Source organism: Nomascus leucogenys, chromosome 10, assembly GCF_006542625.1.
Source record: "Nomascus leucogenys isolate Asia chromosome 10, Asia_NLE_v1, whole genome shotgun sequence".
In the NCBI taxonomy this organism is placed as follows: Eukaryota; Metazoa; Chordata; class Mammalia; order Primates; family Hylobatidae; genus Nomascus; species Nomascus leucogenys.
In genome coordinates this window covers 78594375-78610827 of record NC_044390.1, presented here as the reverse complement: position 1 = coordinate 78610827, position 16453 = coordinate 78594375, and the positions used below count along the sequence as shown (strand labels likewise).

The following is a 16453-nucleotide window of genomic DNA, read 5'->3' as shown; positions in this document are numbered from 1 at the left end:
CTGGGCTACAGAGCGAGACTCCGTCTCAAAAAAAAAAAAAGAAATAGAAAAGATAAATCTTTTTACAATAATGTGTTCCAATTAGGGTCCAAATCAGGCTTGCAAATTGGATTTGTTTATATGTTGAAGTCATTTTTTTTTTAATTGTTTCGTATTGTGGTAACTTCTTTTTTTTTTTTTTGAGATGGAGCCTTGCTCTGTCACCTAGGCTGGAGTACAGTGGCACAATCTCAACTCACTGCAACCTCCCCCTCTGGGGTTCAAGCAGTTCTCCTGCCTCAGCCTCCCAAGTAGCCCAGCTTTTTTTTTTTTTTTTTTTTTGAGACGGAATCTCACTCTGTCGCCCAGGCTGGAGTGCAGTGACGTGATCTCGGCTCACTGCAAGCTCCGCCCCCCAGGTTCAAACCATTCTCCTGCCTCAGCCTCCCGAGTAGCTGGGACTACATTCGCCTGCCACCACACCCGGCTAATTTTTTTGTATTTTTAGTAGAGACAGGGTTTCACCGTGTTAGCCAGGATGGTGTCGATCTCCTGACCTCATGATCCGCCCGCCTCGGCCTCCCAAAGTGCTGGGATTACAGGTGTGAGCCACTGCGCCCGGCCTTGTATTTTTAATAGAGATGGAGTTTCACCATGTTGGCCAGCCTGTTCTTGAACTCCTGACCTCAAATGATCCACCCGCCTCGGCCTCCCAAAGTACTGAGATTACAGGTGTGAGCCACTGCTCCCAGCCTTGCGGTAACTTTCTATTACGAATGTATTGAGACATTAATAACCTAGGCCAGTCATGTTTCATCCCTACCCATTGTCTCTTAAGCTTTGAGTCCACTGGATTATTTTGAAGCAAATTCTAGACATTGCATCAGTTTATCCACAAACATTTTAGTGTGTATCTTTAAGTTGGTTTTGGTTTTGTTTTTTGTTTTTGAGATGGGGTCTCGCTTTGTTGCCCAGGCTTGGAGTGCAGTAGTGCAATCATAGCTCACTGCTGCTTCGAATTCCTGGTCTCAAGGGATCCCCCCTCCTCAGCCTCTCAAGTAACTGTGACTACAGGCACATGCCACCTTGCCAGCTCTTCTTGTCTTGTCTTTTTCTTCTTTGTTTTTTTGTTTTTGTTTTTTTTTTTTTGAGACAGAGTCTCACCATCTTGCTGTCTTGCCCAGGCTAGTCCTAAACTCCAGGGCTTAAGTTATCTTTCTACCTCAGCCTCCTAAAGTGCTGGGATTACAGGCCAGCACTTTAGGAGGTGCTGGATGAGCCATCGCACCCAGTCAAGTCATAGGTTTTTTTGCTTGTTTGTTTTTTGAGACAGAGTCTAACTCTGTCACCCAAGCTGGAGTGCAGTGGCATGATTTCAGCTCAGTGCAGTCTCTACCAATTGGGCTTAGAGGTGATCCTCCCACCTCAACCTCCCAAGTAGCTGGGACTAAAGGTGTACGCCACCATACCTGGCTAATTTTTGTATTTTTTTGTAGAGACAGGGTTCTGAATTCCTGAGCTCAAGCAGTCTGCCCGCCTTGGCTCCCAAGGTGCCAGGATTACAAGCATGAGCCACTGCACTCAACCCTCATAGTTTTAATGACGGTTTTTCCCTTTGTTTTTGTCTTCTTCATATCCAGCTTGTCTTGTATTTTTTTTCCCACGATCTGAATTTTGCTGACTGTATCCCTGTGTTGATATTTAAAGTAGATTTCTGTCCCCTGTAATCTTTGTAAACTGATAGTAGATAATGAAGGCTTGATAAGATTGGGTTTTGTTTTTTTTTCCCAATGTTTCACAGATGTATGTACTTTCAGTGAGGAGTCATGTAATGCAATCAGTCTTTTTCCTGATAGGAGTAGTCAGTGAGTTCCTAGATGTTTTATCTATCCAGGAGATAATATTTCCCTTTAGTGCCTTAATTTTTTTAGTGTGTTTTTTAGCAGCCATTGATGATAATTGTCTAGCCCAAGATCAATTACTTCCTTAGGGGTTGCAAAATGGTGACATTCTTTTCCTTTCATCCCTTCTTCAATTATTACCTGGAATATTTTTATAAAGAAAAACTTTCCCATATCCAGCTGTTTGGTTACCCTGAGGTATAGCTTTCTTAGGAAAAGTAATTTAAAATGTTAATCATTTCCCTTTTTAAGGCAGTCTTCAAAATAATGAGTTGGTTTTCTATTATCCTCCAAAGGTAACCAATGAGGTGGTTTTTTTGTTGTTGATTCTTATTATCAGTATAAACTTATAGATTTATTTTTTATTTTTTATTTTTTGGAGACAAGGTCTGGCTCTGTTACCTAGGCTGGAGTGCAGTGGGATGATCTGGGCATACTGCAGCCTCAACTTCCCTAGCTAAGGCAATCCCCCCACCTCAGCCTCCCAAGTAGCTGGGACTACAGGCAAGCACCACCGTGCCTGGCTTAATTTTTGTATATTTTGTAGAGACAGGATTTCACCATGTTGCCCAAGCTGGTGTTGAACTCCTGAGCTCAAGCAGTCTGCCTGTGTCAGCCTCACAAAGTGGTGGGACTACAGCATGAGCCACCATGGCAGGCCAGAATCACAGTAAACTTATAAATTAACTTGAGAAGAAATGATTGATGTCTTCATGATGTTGAGCCTTCCTATTCAAGAACAAAGTATACCTTCAGTAGCATATTAAAGTTTATCCTTGGCTGGATGCAGTGGCTGACGCCTATAATCCCAACTCTTTGGGAGGCGGAGGTGGGCAGATCACCTGAGGTCAGGAGTTCAAGACCAGCCTGGCCAACATGGTGAAACCCCATCTCTACTAAAAATACAAAAAAAAAAAAAGTATTAACTGGGTGTGGTGCGCACCTGTAGTCCCAGCTACTCTGGAGGCTGAGGTAGGAGAATCGCTTGAACCCGGGAGGCAGAGTGCAGTGAGTCAAGATTGCACCACTGCACTCCAGCTTGGGCGACCAAGCGAGACTCTGTCTCAAAGAAAATAAATAAATAAAAGTAAAGTTTATCTTTAAGGTTTTGTACATTTTTTTCAGTGTATGCCTTAGGTAGGTTCTTTTTTAATGTTAGTGTAACCCAGGGACTTCTCTTCCATTGCATCTTCTAAGTCATTACTTATGAAGTACCATATATGAAGGCTATTGCTGTCTATATGTTAGTTTTTACCCTGCTAAACTTTTACCCTTACTAAATTCCAATCCTTTGAGGTGTTGGATAAAAATATTTTTAACATTTTTCAAATGACAGGCAGAGTCAAGGGGTCAAGGGCTTGGTTTCTTTTCTTCCCCTCCTGTCCCCTACCCTCCCCTTTTTTGAGACAGGGTCTCACTTCTTCGCCCAGGCTGGAGTGCAGTGGTGCAATTATGGCTCACTGCGGCATCTACCTCCCTGGCTGCAACGTTCCTCCCACCTCAGCCTCCTGAGTAGCTGGGACCGTAGATGCACAGCACCACGGCTGGCTAATATTTTTGTATTTTTTTGTGGAGACAGGATCTCCCCATGTTGCCCAGGGTGGTCCCAAACTCATGAGCTCAAGCAGTCCGCTCGCCCTGGCCTCCTAAAGTGCAGGGATTATAAGCGTGAGCCACTGCACCTGGCCTGGAGATCATGTTTTAACATGAGAATTGGTGGAGACAAACATATGATATCTAAATAATAGCACCATAGTATACTTGACTAGCTTTTTAATTATTTTTTAAATATACAGGAAGGTAATAAGTAACAAAGTAATAATAGTGAATAGTTTTAAGCTCAGCATAATCGGACAAACTTTCATTTGATAAAAGTGATAATTAGTTTTCAGTGGCTTTTTTGTCTACCAAGAGGAGGTGCTTTTTAAATACGTGCATCCAAGATAAAATGTAAAAAAATTTTAAGGTTTGCTTTTCTACATAGATAAAATAATATGTAACTAGCTCTCCCAAATTTCAGCAACAGTCAGTGAATGTTTAGCCACAAATTTGCAGTTAATTATATAATCAGTTCTTAGGATTTTATGAACAAGTTCTATATTCTTTGTGCCTTATACCTAGTTGTAAGCAGTCATTCCACAATTATTTTCCTGAAGTGGCTTGGTTAATGCCACACCAGAAACAGGTCACAGACAATAGTGCTGTAAGAAATGTGTGAGGAAAGAGGCACATGGGAAGTAGCTAGCTCGTGCTGGAGGAACTGGAAAAAAACCTCACATGGGAGATGACAATTGAGCTGAATTCTTAACTAGAGTTGTAACAGGGAGAGGCCCTTACATGCAGACCACCTGTGTGGATTAAGATAAGACATAAAGTCATCTTTTAAAAGAACTATTATTTAGAAACCTGGTATATGCTACATGGTGCTGTGTTATACTGGGTTTGAGAAAGAATGGGAAGTGTTACAAGGATTCAGTGGTTGGAAATTAAGGAAGATAGAAAGTTAGTGTTGGATCTGTTTTGGCTCTTTGGTCATGCTTTTGTTTTTCTCAAAATGAATGCAGTGCCCATCCCAGAAAATACCATATGAGAAGCGATTTCATAATGCTGTGAGAGTCTGTTACAGGGACTTGATCAAGTCTGAGGGCCATGAGAGAAAGTCCCTCTGAGGAAGTTGCTTTCAAGCTGACACCTGAAGGACTAGGCAGAATTATCCCAGCTGGGATTTGGGAACTGGTGTTTGAGGCTGAGGACTAGCATGCATGATAGGAAAACAACCCAGAGTCGCAGAAGTGAGAGTGGTATGAGATGGCATCAGAGACACAGATGCAGGGTCAAATCATTCAGAGCCTCCTAGACCATGTGAATGCATGTATTATGCTGTGGAGATACTGTTTAATAGGCAGTCTGCTTTTTTTTCTGCAGTACCAAATATGCCCCAACAGCGGCAAGACCAGCATCATCAGAGTGCCATGATGCACCCAGCGTCAGCAGCGGGCCCACCAATTGCAGCCACCCCACCAGCTTACTCCACGCAATATGTTGCCTACAGTCCTCAGCAGTTCCCAAATCAGCCCCTTGTTCAGCATGTGCCACATTATCAGTCTCAGGTAAGGCTGGTAGGGCCTAAATCTTAATTTTTGTACCATATAAAAAAACTTTTAATATGGTAAAGGGATTTTCCTTTATAATGTTTGCTTTTGTGTGATGGTAGGGTAGATAGCTAAGGACTTAGGGACCCTTTTTAATATATATTCGAAGGTTACTGATCATTGTAAGAGGTTCAGAGGAAACAGCCAAGAAAGATTTGAGAGTTTACAGCTGTTTCTGGAAATCTGGAAACGATGGAGTTAAAAATCTTAACTAAAGTCTGCTTGGCTCTATTTGCAGTGTTAATGTTCTTTCTTTATTTTTTGTTTGAACACAGCATCCTCATGTCTATAGTCCTGTAATACAGGGTAATGCTAGAATGATGGCACCACCAACACATGCCCAGCCTGGTTTAGTATCTTCTTCAGCAACTCAGTACGGGGCTCATGAGCAGACGCATGCGATGTATGGTAGGAAGCACTTTGTTTGTCTCTTCCAGTGTGTGTGACTCTTCTTAATTTAAGTTTCTGAAAACACTCTAAGAATAACCTGACCTTTTATGACATTGAGGGTCAAGAATCTGAAGGAAAAGATGAACCCATTTCTTTGCTTGACTTGCTTTATAACTTTTGGCAAGTAGTTTGTACTTCTGTACCTGGTCTTCAGATGTCTCTCCTGCTTTAACTAAAATGTACTGATGTATATAATGGCAAAGCATCTTTGTGGAGAAAGGTACCTTTCTTCTCTTCCTCATCAGTATTATGCTTTGGTATATCCTGCCTATGACATGCAAGAGAATTTTATAATAATAAAAGCATAAAGGTGTTCTCCAGCATGAAAACATTTTGCTTCACTACTTCATCTGAGGGTCACTGGCATGACATATTTTTTTTGCTATTTGTTATAATGATAATACTATGTTTCTACATCATGCTGTATTTTAAGTGGTTGAATATTATGTAATATTAGATATATTTTAGACATGAGTCACACTTTAAATACAACCAATGTGAACAGAATGCTGAAATGAAAATGAGAAGTATTTTATGTAAAACTAAGCAGTATTTATATGAGAATAATAAGCAAAAAAAACCCATCTTCGTTTTGTGACTAAACAGAGAAATTTGTGTAGATCAACTTAGCAGCTGTCTAAAGTACCAAAATAATAGATTTTTCACTGTTGATAATTTAAAATAAAATGTCCATTTGTATATCTTATGATACAGAATTAATGGATTGCTTCAAATGTTTTTCAGAATATGCTTTTAAATAGTACTGATTTCATTAAGATGTTTTGTTCTGAATATTTCTGAGAACTCCTGTAGTGTCGTTTAGTTTTCCTATTTGCATTTTTGGTTGTTTGGAGTAGGCAGTAATTTTGGTTTATTCATACAGTTGAAAAGTGTACTGCTATGAGAATGAGATTATGGTTACATGTGACTACATGGACATTTCATTTTTAAAACCTCTTCAAACTTTTTGAAATACTAATAATATAAAATTTTTATTTTTTAAGTTTAGATGTCCTGAACAAGTATGTCTAGGCAAAATTGAGTTATTTAAGAATTTACAGGCTGGGCGCAGTGGCTCACGCCTGTAATCCCAGCACTTTGGGAGGCCAAGGCCAGCGGATCATGAGGTCAGGAGATCGAGACCAGCCTGGCCAACATGGTGAAATCCTATCTCTACTGAAAATCCCAAAAATTGGCCGGGTGTGGTGGCACGTGCCTGTAGTCCCGGCTACTTGGGAGGCTGAGGCAGCAGAATTGCTTGAACCCGGGAGGCAGAGGTTGCAATGAGCCGAGATCGCGCCGCTGCACTCTAGCCTGAGCGACAGAGTGAGACTCCATCTCAAAAAATAAAAAAAAGAATTTACAGATTTCTAGCAAACCCTCTTCTTGAGACATTACTACTTTTCATACCACCTCTGTCCTTTTTGAAGAATAAAAGTTTTAACATTCCGTAGGTTAATGAGAATAGGACTTGGGCAGCAGCCATCATCCTTCCTGTCACCTGTAACCCACAGCTTATGCTTTCTCCCTGGAGGTTCTTGTCTGCCACAAAGGCTCACTGCTGATAGGAATTTGTATATGATCAAAGGTGTTTAGTTTTATAAAACACTTAAGTACAGTCTTAATTTTCCACATTATCACTTTCAATTTTGTATTGTGGATTATGCATTTTAAATAAAAAATTGTGTGATTGCTACATTTTGGAAAACATTTTTTTCAAGAAGCCCATCCGTAATTTAATTGTAAAAGATACTGACAAACTGACTTGGTTTATTATTTTGGTTATGACCCCCTGTCATTTGACTTGTCTTTAGTTGTCTTAACTGGGACTGAATATGCTTGCAAAGGCACGATTGATTTATCACGCTGGCTTTTATGCAACTTGTATATATTTTAACAATTTTCCAGTTTGCTAAAGGCTGAGGTTAAAAGTTCATTATGATTGTTTATACATTTCTGGTGAATACATCATGATTTAACAAGTGGAAAGAACATCTCTTTCCTTCCATTTTCTGGCATACTCCCCTTGGAATCAGATCTGAAACTTTTAAGCTAAAATTTCCATTGCATTTGGAGAGTAGTTATTTGTGTACCCATGCTTTTGAGACATTGTAGCAATAATACTGTAATGTTGAGCAGAATCTTTCTCCTCATTGTGTTCATTCACTACCAACATCTGGCTTCATCTTTTGGATGAATGTTCATTGGTTTTGAAACAGCCTATAGGGTAAATACTGTGTTTGAGGTACAGATGATTTTCATAACTACTTCCTAGAACATGTCCATTTGAAGAGCAGTGGGGCCTTAGACCCCAAAGTCCATTTATGTGTGGACAAATAGGAAATGTTGCAAACAAAACAAAGCACTAGATCTAATGTCCAGTGAAATCTGGAATGAACTAGTCATTAGAGCCAGTTCTTTCATGCCAGGAGAAAGTTACTCAGCCAAATCTGAACTACTCTCCTGTAGTTTACACCGGTGATGTTTAATTGCTGTCTGTATGGAGGCAGGCTAGGAGCAAGGCTGTGGACTTGTGATTGTCACTAGTTAATCAAGATTCCCTTTGTGGTGCTTAAGACCCTAAAAAGGACATTAGGAGCTGGGCATGGTGGCTCACACCTGTAATCCAAGCACTTGGGGAGGCTGAAGTGGAGGATCACTTAGCCCAGGTGTTCAAGACCAGTCTAGGCAAGATGGCGAGATCCCATCTCTACCAAAAAAAAAAAAAAAAAAAAAAAGCCCAGTCATGGTGGCACGTGCCTGTAGTCCCATCTACACAGGAAGCTGAAATGGGAGGATCACTTGAGTCCAGGACTTTGCGGCTACAGTGAGCTATGATGGCACCACTGTAATCCAGCCTGGGTGACAGAGCAAGACCCTGTCTCTATTTAAAAAAAGAAAACATTAGAAAGAATTGTTTTGTTCTATGCCATCATAAGCCATAATTTAATCTGCTTAAGCACGTTCTTCATTAAATCTTCAGTGATTTATTTGAATTATTAGACTTTCAAAGCCTTATTATATCAAATATAAACAAAATTTGAAGTACATTCTTATAAACTACAGCAAACTTACATAGAAGTGTTAATTTTATACTCATCTTCCCTGAACAATTTATATTTTATAAATATATTAAATATATTGTCATACATTTTCTCAGAGGAACCAAATACTTTGAGTATGAATTGTGCTTTTCTTTTTAAGCTACATCCTGTCTAGGTTTTTAAAACATTTAATGCAAACAGAATAACATGCACCCAGATGTTGGTGACAATTTTATGTCATCTTTTCTCGTTCATTAATTGTTACGGCCATAGCCAAAGGCATTGAAAACATAGGACCACTAATGACTGCAAAATGAAATCCTGATTATTGTTTTTAAATTTTTAGTATGTTTAATACAAATATGCTAACATTACTGAACAGTTAAATTGATAAAATAGGAGAATTATTTTATTACATTCTAAAAAAGTATTGACCTTGTTCCCTTTCTAGCTATCTTAGAAAGGGCTTTTGTCAAAAACCTTATCTCTTTGATGTCTCTTTTTTTGAGACGGAGTCTCTCCCTATCGCCCAGGCTGGAGTGCAGTGGCGTGATCTCGGCTCACTGCAAGCTCCGCCTCCTGGGTTCATGCCATTCTCCTGCCTCAGCCTCCCAAGTAGCTGGGACTACAGGCACCCGCCACCACGCCCGGGTAATTTTTTGTATTTTATTTAGTAGAGATGGGGTTTCACTGTGTTAGCCAGGATGGTCTCGATCTCCTGACCTCGTGATCCGCCCACCTCGGCCTCCCAAAGTGCTGGGATTACAGGCGTGAGCCACTGTGCCCAGCCTCTTTTTTTTTTTTAATTTTTTTTTTAATTTTTGAGACAGAGTCTCCCTCTGTTGCCCAGGCTGGAGTGCAATGGCGCGATCTCGGCTCCCCCCAACCTCCGCCTCCTGGGTTCAAGCAGTTCTCCTGCCTCAGCCTCCTTAGTAGCTGGGACTACAGGTGCCCACCACCACACCTGGCTTAATTTTTGTATTTTTAGTAGAGACAGGGTTTCACCATGTTGGTCAGGCTGGTCTTGAACTCCTGACCTCAGGTGATCCACCCACCTCAGCCTCCCAAAGTGCTGGGATTACAGGCGTGAGCCACTGCGCCCGGCCTCTTTGATGTCTCTTAATCTAACTTACATCATTGCCTCTACCCCATCCCTTCTAAGAAGTTACTTTAATTTTTTTTCCTCTCACATCTACTTTTTTTTTTTTTTTTGAGGCAGTCTCACTCTGTCGTCGCCCATTCTGAAGTGCAGCGGTGCGATCTCAGCTCACTGCCATCTCTGCCTCCCAGGTTCAAGCGATTTTTCTGCCTCAGCCTCCCGAGTAGGTGGGACTACAGGTGTGCGCCACCACGACCGGCCAATTTTTGTATTTTTAGTAGAGACGGGGTTTCACCGTCTTGGCCAGGCTGGTCTCGAACTTCTGACCTTGTGATTTGTCTGCCTAGGCCTCCCAAAGTGCTGGAATTACAGATGTGAGCCACTGCGCCCAGCCTCACATCTACTCTTCTGATCCATCTAATTTTGTTTTATGGCGATGCTTTTACCTTTCAGAAGCAGTAGTAATACAACTTTTCCGACTAACTAGAGCCATTAGGAAGGATTAGATCCAGAATCCTTTTTTGGTTTGTTTTTAGTAGTTCAATGCAGATAAGTAAGAAAATACAGTAAGTTAAAAAAAAAAAAAAAAAAAATGAAAAGCATCCATAATCCCTCCACCTGACAACTGCCTTTTAACATTTTGATGTGTATCCTTCCAGGTGTATTTAAATATACTCAAATACCCTACCCCTTTATGTAGACATGTTTTTATAAGAAATAATATTCATGTTTATATTCTTGCTATGATCCTAAATTTTTGGATCCATTACTAGATAATCCTTCAGGATAATGACATTTCCATTAGTAATGTTTTGCAAAATTGTGTGTCTATTGAATTAAACTTGTAAAATATTGTTTTATTTTGGTACATGATTTATATCAAGATTGTTCAGTAGAATGCCATGTTGGTCTTTTTATTAGATAATGATTTTATTCCTTTCACTTTTAAGCAAGTCAGCATGACAACTTGACACCTAAGTACAGAAGAACAGTGTCTTCCGGTTTAGTCCTTTCTTTTAAAATTCTGTAGCAGTGTTTAAAGTGCTTGTCATCTCTTATAAAAATGAATTATGCATGAATACAAAAAGAAATTACTAATATGTCAACCTTTCCAGAAAATTCGGAAAATGCACACCTCAAAAGGCTAATTTACCTTTCTATTTCCCAAATTCAGCATGTCCCAAATTACCATACAACAAGGAGACAAGCCCTTCTTTCTACTTTGCCAGTGAGTTGGGTTTTTTATACTAATTTTTACTTGTACAGTAAAACACTTTTTAAAGGATACATGTTAAGGGAGTAGACTTGTTGAACAATATTTTTCTTGTGCCAGTCAAATTATTAAAAGTATTTATATATATAAATTATTCAGTTTTTAAAATGGAAATAATCCAGTTTAAGAAGGCTGGAGTTAATGAAAAATGGAGTTGTTTCAGAAATCAATTTTTGCATACCAAGCAAATGTGACTGGGAAATGCCTAATATTTTCCTTGTTCAGAGAAACTTTTCCTAAACAGCTTTATACACACACACACGCACACACACACACACACCAAGCCACAAGCTTGGTATAAACTTAAAATGTTTGTTTATATTCTGATAAGAAAAAATTTATGCCTACCAGGATTTTTAATTGAATAGGATTGATGAAATACTAAGGGAAAAACTTTTCAGTCCTGTGCATGGCTAAAGGTTTAAAATATTCAGGAAGGGCCGGGCACGGTGGCTCACACCTGTAATCCCAGTGCTTTGGGAGGCTGAGGTGGGTGGATCATCTGAAGTCAGCAGTTCAAGACCAGCCTAACCAACATGGTAAAACTCCATCTCTACTAAAAAATACAAAAATCAGCCATGCATGGTGGCATGCGCCTGTAATCTCAGCTACTAGGGAGGCTGAGGCAGGAGAACTGCTTGAACTTGGGAGGCAGAGGTTGCAGTGAGCCGAGGTCATGCCACTCCACTCCAGCCTGGGTGGCAGAGTGAGATTCTGTCTCAAAAAATAAAATATTCAGGAAGCAGACCCCTCAGGATATCTTGAGGTTAAGCAAGAGATCATGACCTCTCAGGTCATTATCTTGGACAGCCTAGGTCCCCTCTCCCCACCTGGCAAAAAGTACAGAAATGATTGCTCCTTCATGGAGAAAGTCTGGGCGGAGCTTGCTTTCGGAAATGAACTTGTAAGGTACATTTTTCCTATTTGTAGGGCAATTTGTAAAAATAAGGGCCGGACACGGTGGCTCACGCCTGTAATCCCAGCACTTTGGGAGGCCGAGGTGGGTGGATCGCTTGAGGCCAGGAGTTCGAGAATAGCCTCGCCAACGTGGTGAAACCCTATCTCTACCAAAAGCATGGTGGTGCGCACCTGTAGTGCCAGCTACTTCGGAGGCTGAGGCACAAGATTTCCATGAACCCTGGAGGCGGAGGTTGCAGTGAGCCGAGATTGCACCACTGCACTCAGGCCTGGGCAACAGAGAGATACTCTGTCTCAAAATAAAAAATAAAAATAAGGCTAGTCTTGGACTTTGGTATTTAAATAGGAAGGAGTACTAATATTTGTAGAAATCTTTTAGAAATTTGTGCCATTAATATTGTCACCTTGTATGAAATGTTGTGTTCTAGAGGATATTAAGGATTCAAATTTTATGTTAGGCACAACATTTTGAGTTATTTTGGGGTGACTCAATGTCTGACTCTACTAAATGCCATATTAGCATTTAAAATGCATTTGACCTTAAATCTTTGTTAATTATGCCATGACTTGGTATCCAAAAATAAGCTGATACATACATACATATGTGTGTATATAGATATGTATATGTGTATATATATATTATTTATTTGGTGCTAGGAAATGTTAAATTTAATCCTTTAATAGATGCTCTTTAAAAAGGAGTCTTGCTGTATGTATATACTATTAAAGGAGAAATTATGTCTGTGATTGTAGTGTGTAAAAGATAGTGTCAGTAGGTGATTTTATTATGTACTCAATTTGAGGTCTCAAATGTAGTTATCCTCACCATCTTACTGTCTCTGTTAGTAGTTTGGTGTCGTTTTCCTGGTAAGTAGCTAAAAGGTCCTTAATCATTACACCTAAGCCTTAATTGCCTTAGCACAACTTCCCCTAAAAGGGAGTATCAGCACTTTTTAAAAGAAACTAACAGTTGGGCTGCTAATTTAATCTGCTGCTTCATTTTCCCCTGTTCTAAGCCATTTTGTGATGGTTTGGTCAAGTTGCCTTTTATTCCCCTTTTAGAGTTTTCAACTTTCCTTCACTTCCCTTTTTCTGAATTTAACATCAGATTTACAAGTTGGAATATTTTGTTTTGTTTTATAAGTTTTGCAATGCTGGTGATCTCTTATGACTTGTGCATCCAAAGTCAAAGTGACAAAACCTAGTTACAAATTAAACACACAGCTTTATGTACTTAATTTGCTTCTGTGAGATCACAGCTGAGGAGACTAGTTCTGGAATGTGGTTAGTGTTATTAAGGATTTTTGACTGATCATATGTTTAGAATCTTAAATATTTATGTCAAGGAACACTGAGTGGGAAACTTCTGGACTAGGTCTGGACCAAAGAAGCATATGTCTTTGATTATCTTTAAAAGATTTTAGGAAGACTACTTATGTTTTATAAATAGAAGTTTAACTGATGAATAAATCAGAATTACAAATAAAATTAACTTTATTTTTAACCTCTCTGGGATCTTTAGCCAGAATGAGCATATATAACAAAAGCAGTGAAATAATATGCGTGGGTCAGAACCCACTGCCCTTCCCACTCCACTCTCCTTTTCCCTGATTCTCCTGCGTTTTTTCCTTGTTTACCTTATCCTGGTTCCTTTTATTTTTTATTTTTTGAGATGGAGTCTCACTCTGTCGTCTAAGATGGAGTGCAGTGGCGCGATCTCGGCTCACTGCAGCCTCCGCCTCCTAGATTCAAGCAATTCTCTGCCTCAGCTTCCAGAGTAGCTGGGATTATAGGCGCCTGCTGCCACGCCCAGCTAATTTTTTTTGTGTTTTTAGTAGAGACAGGGTTTCACCATCTTGGCCAGGCTGGTCTTGAACTCCTGACCTCGTGATCACCCGCCTTGGCCTCCAGTTCCTTTTTTGTCTCTCTGGTCTTCCAAGCTATTTTTTCCTTGGCTTTTAAATTTTCTTCCTAGCCCACTTTGTATCACTCTTACTTAACTGGCCTATCAAGGAACCGAACTGTATTTTTGTTATTAGTATTGATTTAAAGTATAAGTTTCACATTTCTCCCAATTTATTATTATTATTTATTTTATTTTATTTTATTTTATTTTATTTTGTTATTTTTTGAGACGGAGTTTCGCTCTTGTTGCCCAAGCTGGAGTGCAGTGGTGTGATATCGGTTCACTGCAACCTCCACCTCCTGGGTTCAAGCTATTCTCCTTCCCCACGCTCCTGAGTAGCTGTGATTTATAGGCGCCTGCCACCACGCCCAGCTAATTTTTGTATTTTTAGTAGAGACAGGGTTTCGCCGTGTTGGCCAAGCTGGTCTTGAACTCCTAACCTCAGGTGATCCGCCCGCCTCAGCCTCCCAAAATGCTGGGATTACAAGCGTGAGCCACCGTGCCCGGCTCCATTTCTCCCAATTTCAAATAAAGGAGGAAAAGAATTCCTGATTAAGGTGCTTCCTTTCAGATCTTTTGAGCTAGAACAAAAAAAACAAAGGGAAGTATTTCTAATTAACTCTTTTTAAATTTTGTTTGCAACGTATGATACATATTTTACACATCCTTTGTGGTTTTCGTCTTTTTTTTTTAATCAATGCCTTGCAGTTCACTGGTATTTAGGTAGGGAAAGGATTTTGTTTTTGTTTTTTTAAACAAAGCCTATGTACATTCACTCAGCTTGGGTATTTGTGCTGTGCATGCAAATTAGCTATAGATTAGAACACGGTATTATAGTCTTTAAATACTGGTAAACTTAAATTGCAGAGATGGCTTTTAAAAATGCATAGTAAAAATATTTCATCTTTACTTTTCTCTTCAAATGATTTCAAGATTTTTACATTTTTCCAGTTGATGAATAACTTAATTATGAGATTTCATGGGCATAATTATTTTCTATATTTATTGTTACTTTTTAATATTCTTAATACTTTGCCTAGAAGGTATTTAAAAGTGAAATTTCAAACTTTTTAGTACAAAATTTCTTGAATAAAGTTACAAAAAAAAAAAAAACCTCTGAGATTCTGTACGGTATCTTTATGAGCCTCCATGAACAGAATTTGGGATTTGGGAATTACTTTTCCTTAGACAAATTTAGATTGTTACAAATGACATTTTTAAGAGGCTAGGGTGGCAGTAGGGGTTAGTGCTAATGGTTTAACAGTAGGGGACCATGGACAACTGTAGACATCTCTATCCAATAGAACGTTTTGTGGCTGGGCGTGGTGGCTCACGCCTGTAATCCCAGCACTTTGGGAGGCCAAGATGAGTGGATCATCTGAGGTCAGGAGTTCAAGACCAGCCAGACCAACATGGTGAAACCGTCTCTCCTAAAAATACAAAAAAGTTAGCCAGGCGCGCCTGTAGTCCCAGCTACTCAGGAGGCTGACACAGGAGAATCGCTTGAACCCGGGAGGCAGAGGTTGCGGTGAGCCGATATCACGCCACTGCATTCCACCCTGGGCAACAAAGCGAGACTCCGTCTCAAAACAACAACAAAACTGCACTGTCCACTGTAGTAGCTACTTAGCTATATGTGGCTCTTTTATTATTCAAAAATAAATTTTTAGGCCGGGTGCAGTTGCTCACGCCTGTAATTCCAACACTTTGGGAGGCCGAGGTGGATGGATCACTTGAGGCCAGGAGTTTGAGACCAGCCTGGCCAACATGGTGAAACCCCATCTCTACTAAAAATACAAAAATTAGCCAAGTAATCCCAGCTACTTGGGAGGCTGAGGCAGGAGAATCACTTTAACCCAGGAGGCGGAGGCAGTGAGCCGAGATCGCGCCACTGCACTCCAGCCTGGGTGACAGCAAGACTGGGTCTCAAAAATAAACAAATGTGGCTTGGCGCAGTGGCTCATGCCTGTAATCCCAGCACTTTGGGAGGCCGAGGCAGATGGATCACTTGAGGCCAGTAGTTCGAGACCAGCCTGGCCAATAGGCAAAACCCGTCTCTACTAAAAATACAAAAATCAGCCAGGCATGGTGATGCTTGCCTATAGTCCCAGCTACTTGGGAGGCTGAGGCAGGAGAATCGCTTGAACCTGGGAGGCAGAGGTTGCAGTGAGCCGAGATGGTGCCCCTGCACTCCAGCCTGGACAACAGAGCAAGACTCTGTCAAAAACTAAACAAATAAATACATTTTTAAAATGAACGTAAGATTTTTACAAGAACAACAAACTCAGGTTCGAAATTTACATCAAATCTTTTAGACCAAGTCAGTGCCTATACAACTTGGGGGAGCTGGAAGTAAACTTAATGAGTATGATGATGATAGAGAGCCTGTTAATAAGCCAGCAAGTTAGAAAAAAAGGACTGTCTTCATAGACTCATGGGACTGTGAAGCTCAGGAAGGCTTCATCATTTGTACATCATTTGTTCTAGCTCCCAGAAGACATTCACTACTCTTGAAAACATTCAGAGAATATGTTGCCACAGTTTTCTTGTTAAAATGTTCTGGCATATGTTAATTCCTACAGTCTGGAAAATTTTCCCAGTGTATAAACAAAGCTGCTGTATCCAGTCTAAACTGGATATGAAGGAATATTAATGCCAGCTGTGGCACTGGCAGTGGATGCACAGGTAGTCCTAGAACTGGCTCTTTGCTTTGCCCTTTCCTCTGCTAAGA

The 16453-nt window shown here is 40.1% G+C and overlaps 1 protein-coding gene across 16 annotated transcripts in view; it reads left to right on the top strand.

Annotated features, from left to right (window-relative positions):
* The window catches only part of ATXN2 (ataxin 2), a 149917-nt gene that overhangs the window by 126722 nt on the left and 6742 nt on the right, over positions 1-16453 (top strand). For 10 of the 16 annotated variants that reach the window (XM_030821403.1, XM_030821407.1, XM_030821396.1 and 7 more), the window contains 3 exons: positions 4806-4990; positions 5308-5440; positions 10800-10853. In XM_030821403.1, the coding sequence (XP_030677263.1) occupies positions 4806-4990; positions 5308-5440; positions 10800-10853 (372 nt within the window). The remainder of the gene's footprint in view (positions 1-4805; positions 4991-5307; positions 5441-10799; positions 10854-16453) is intronic. The other 6 variants (XM_030821405.1, XM_030821399.1, XM_030821398.1 and 3 more) reach the window with 1 other exon arrangement.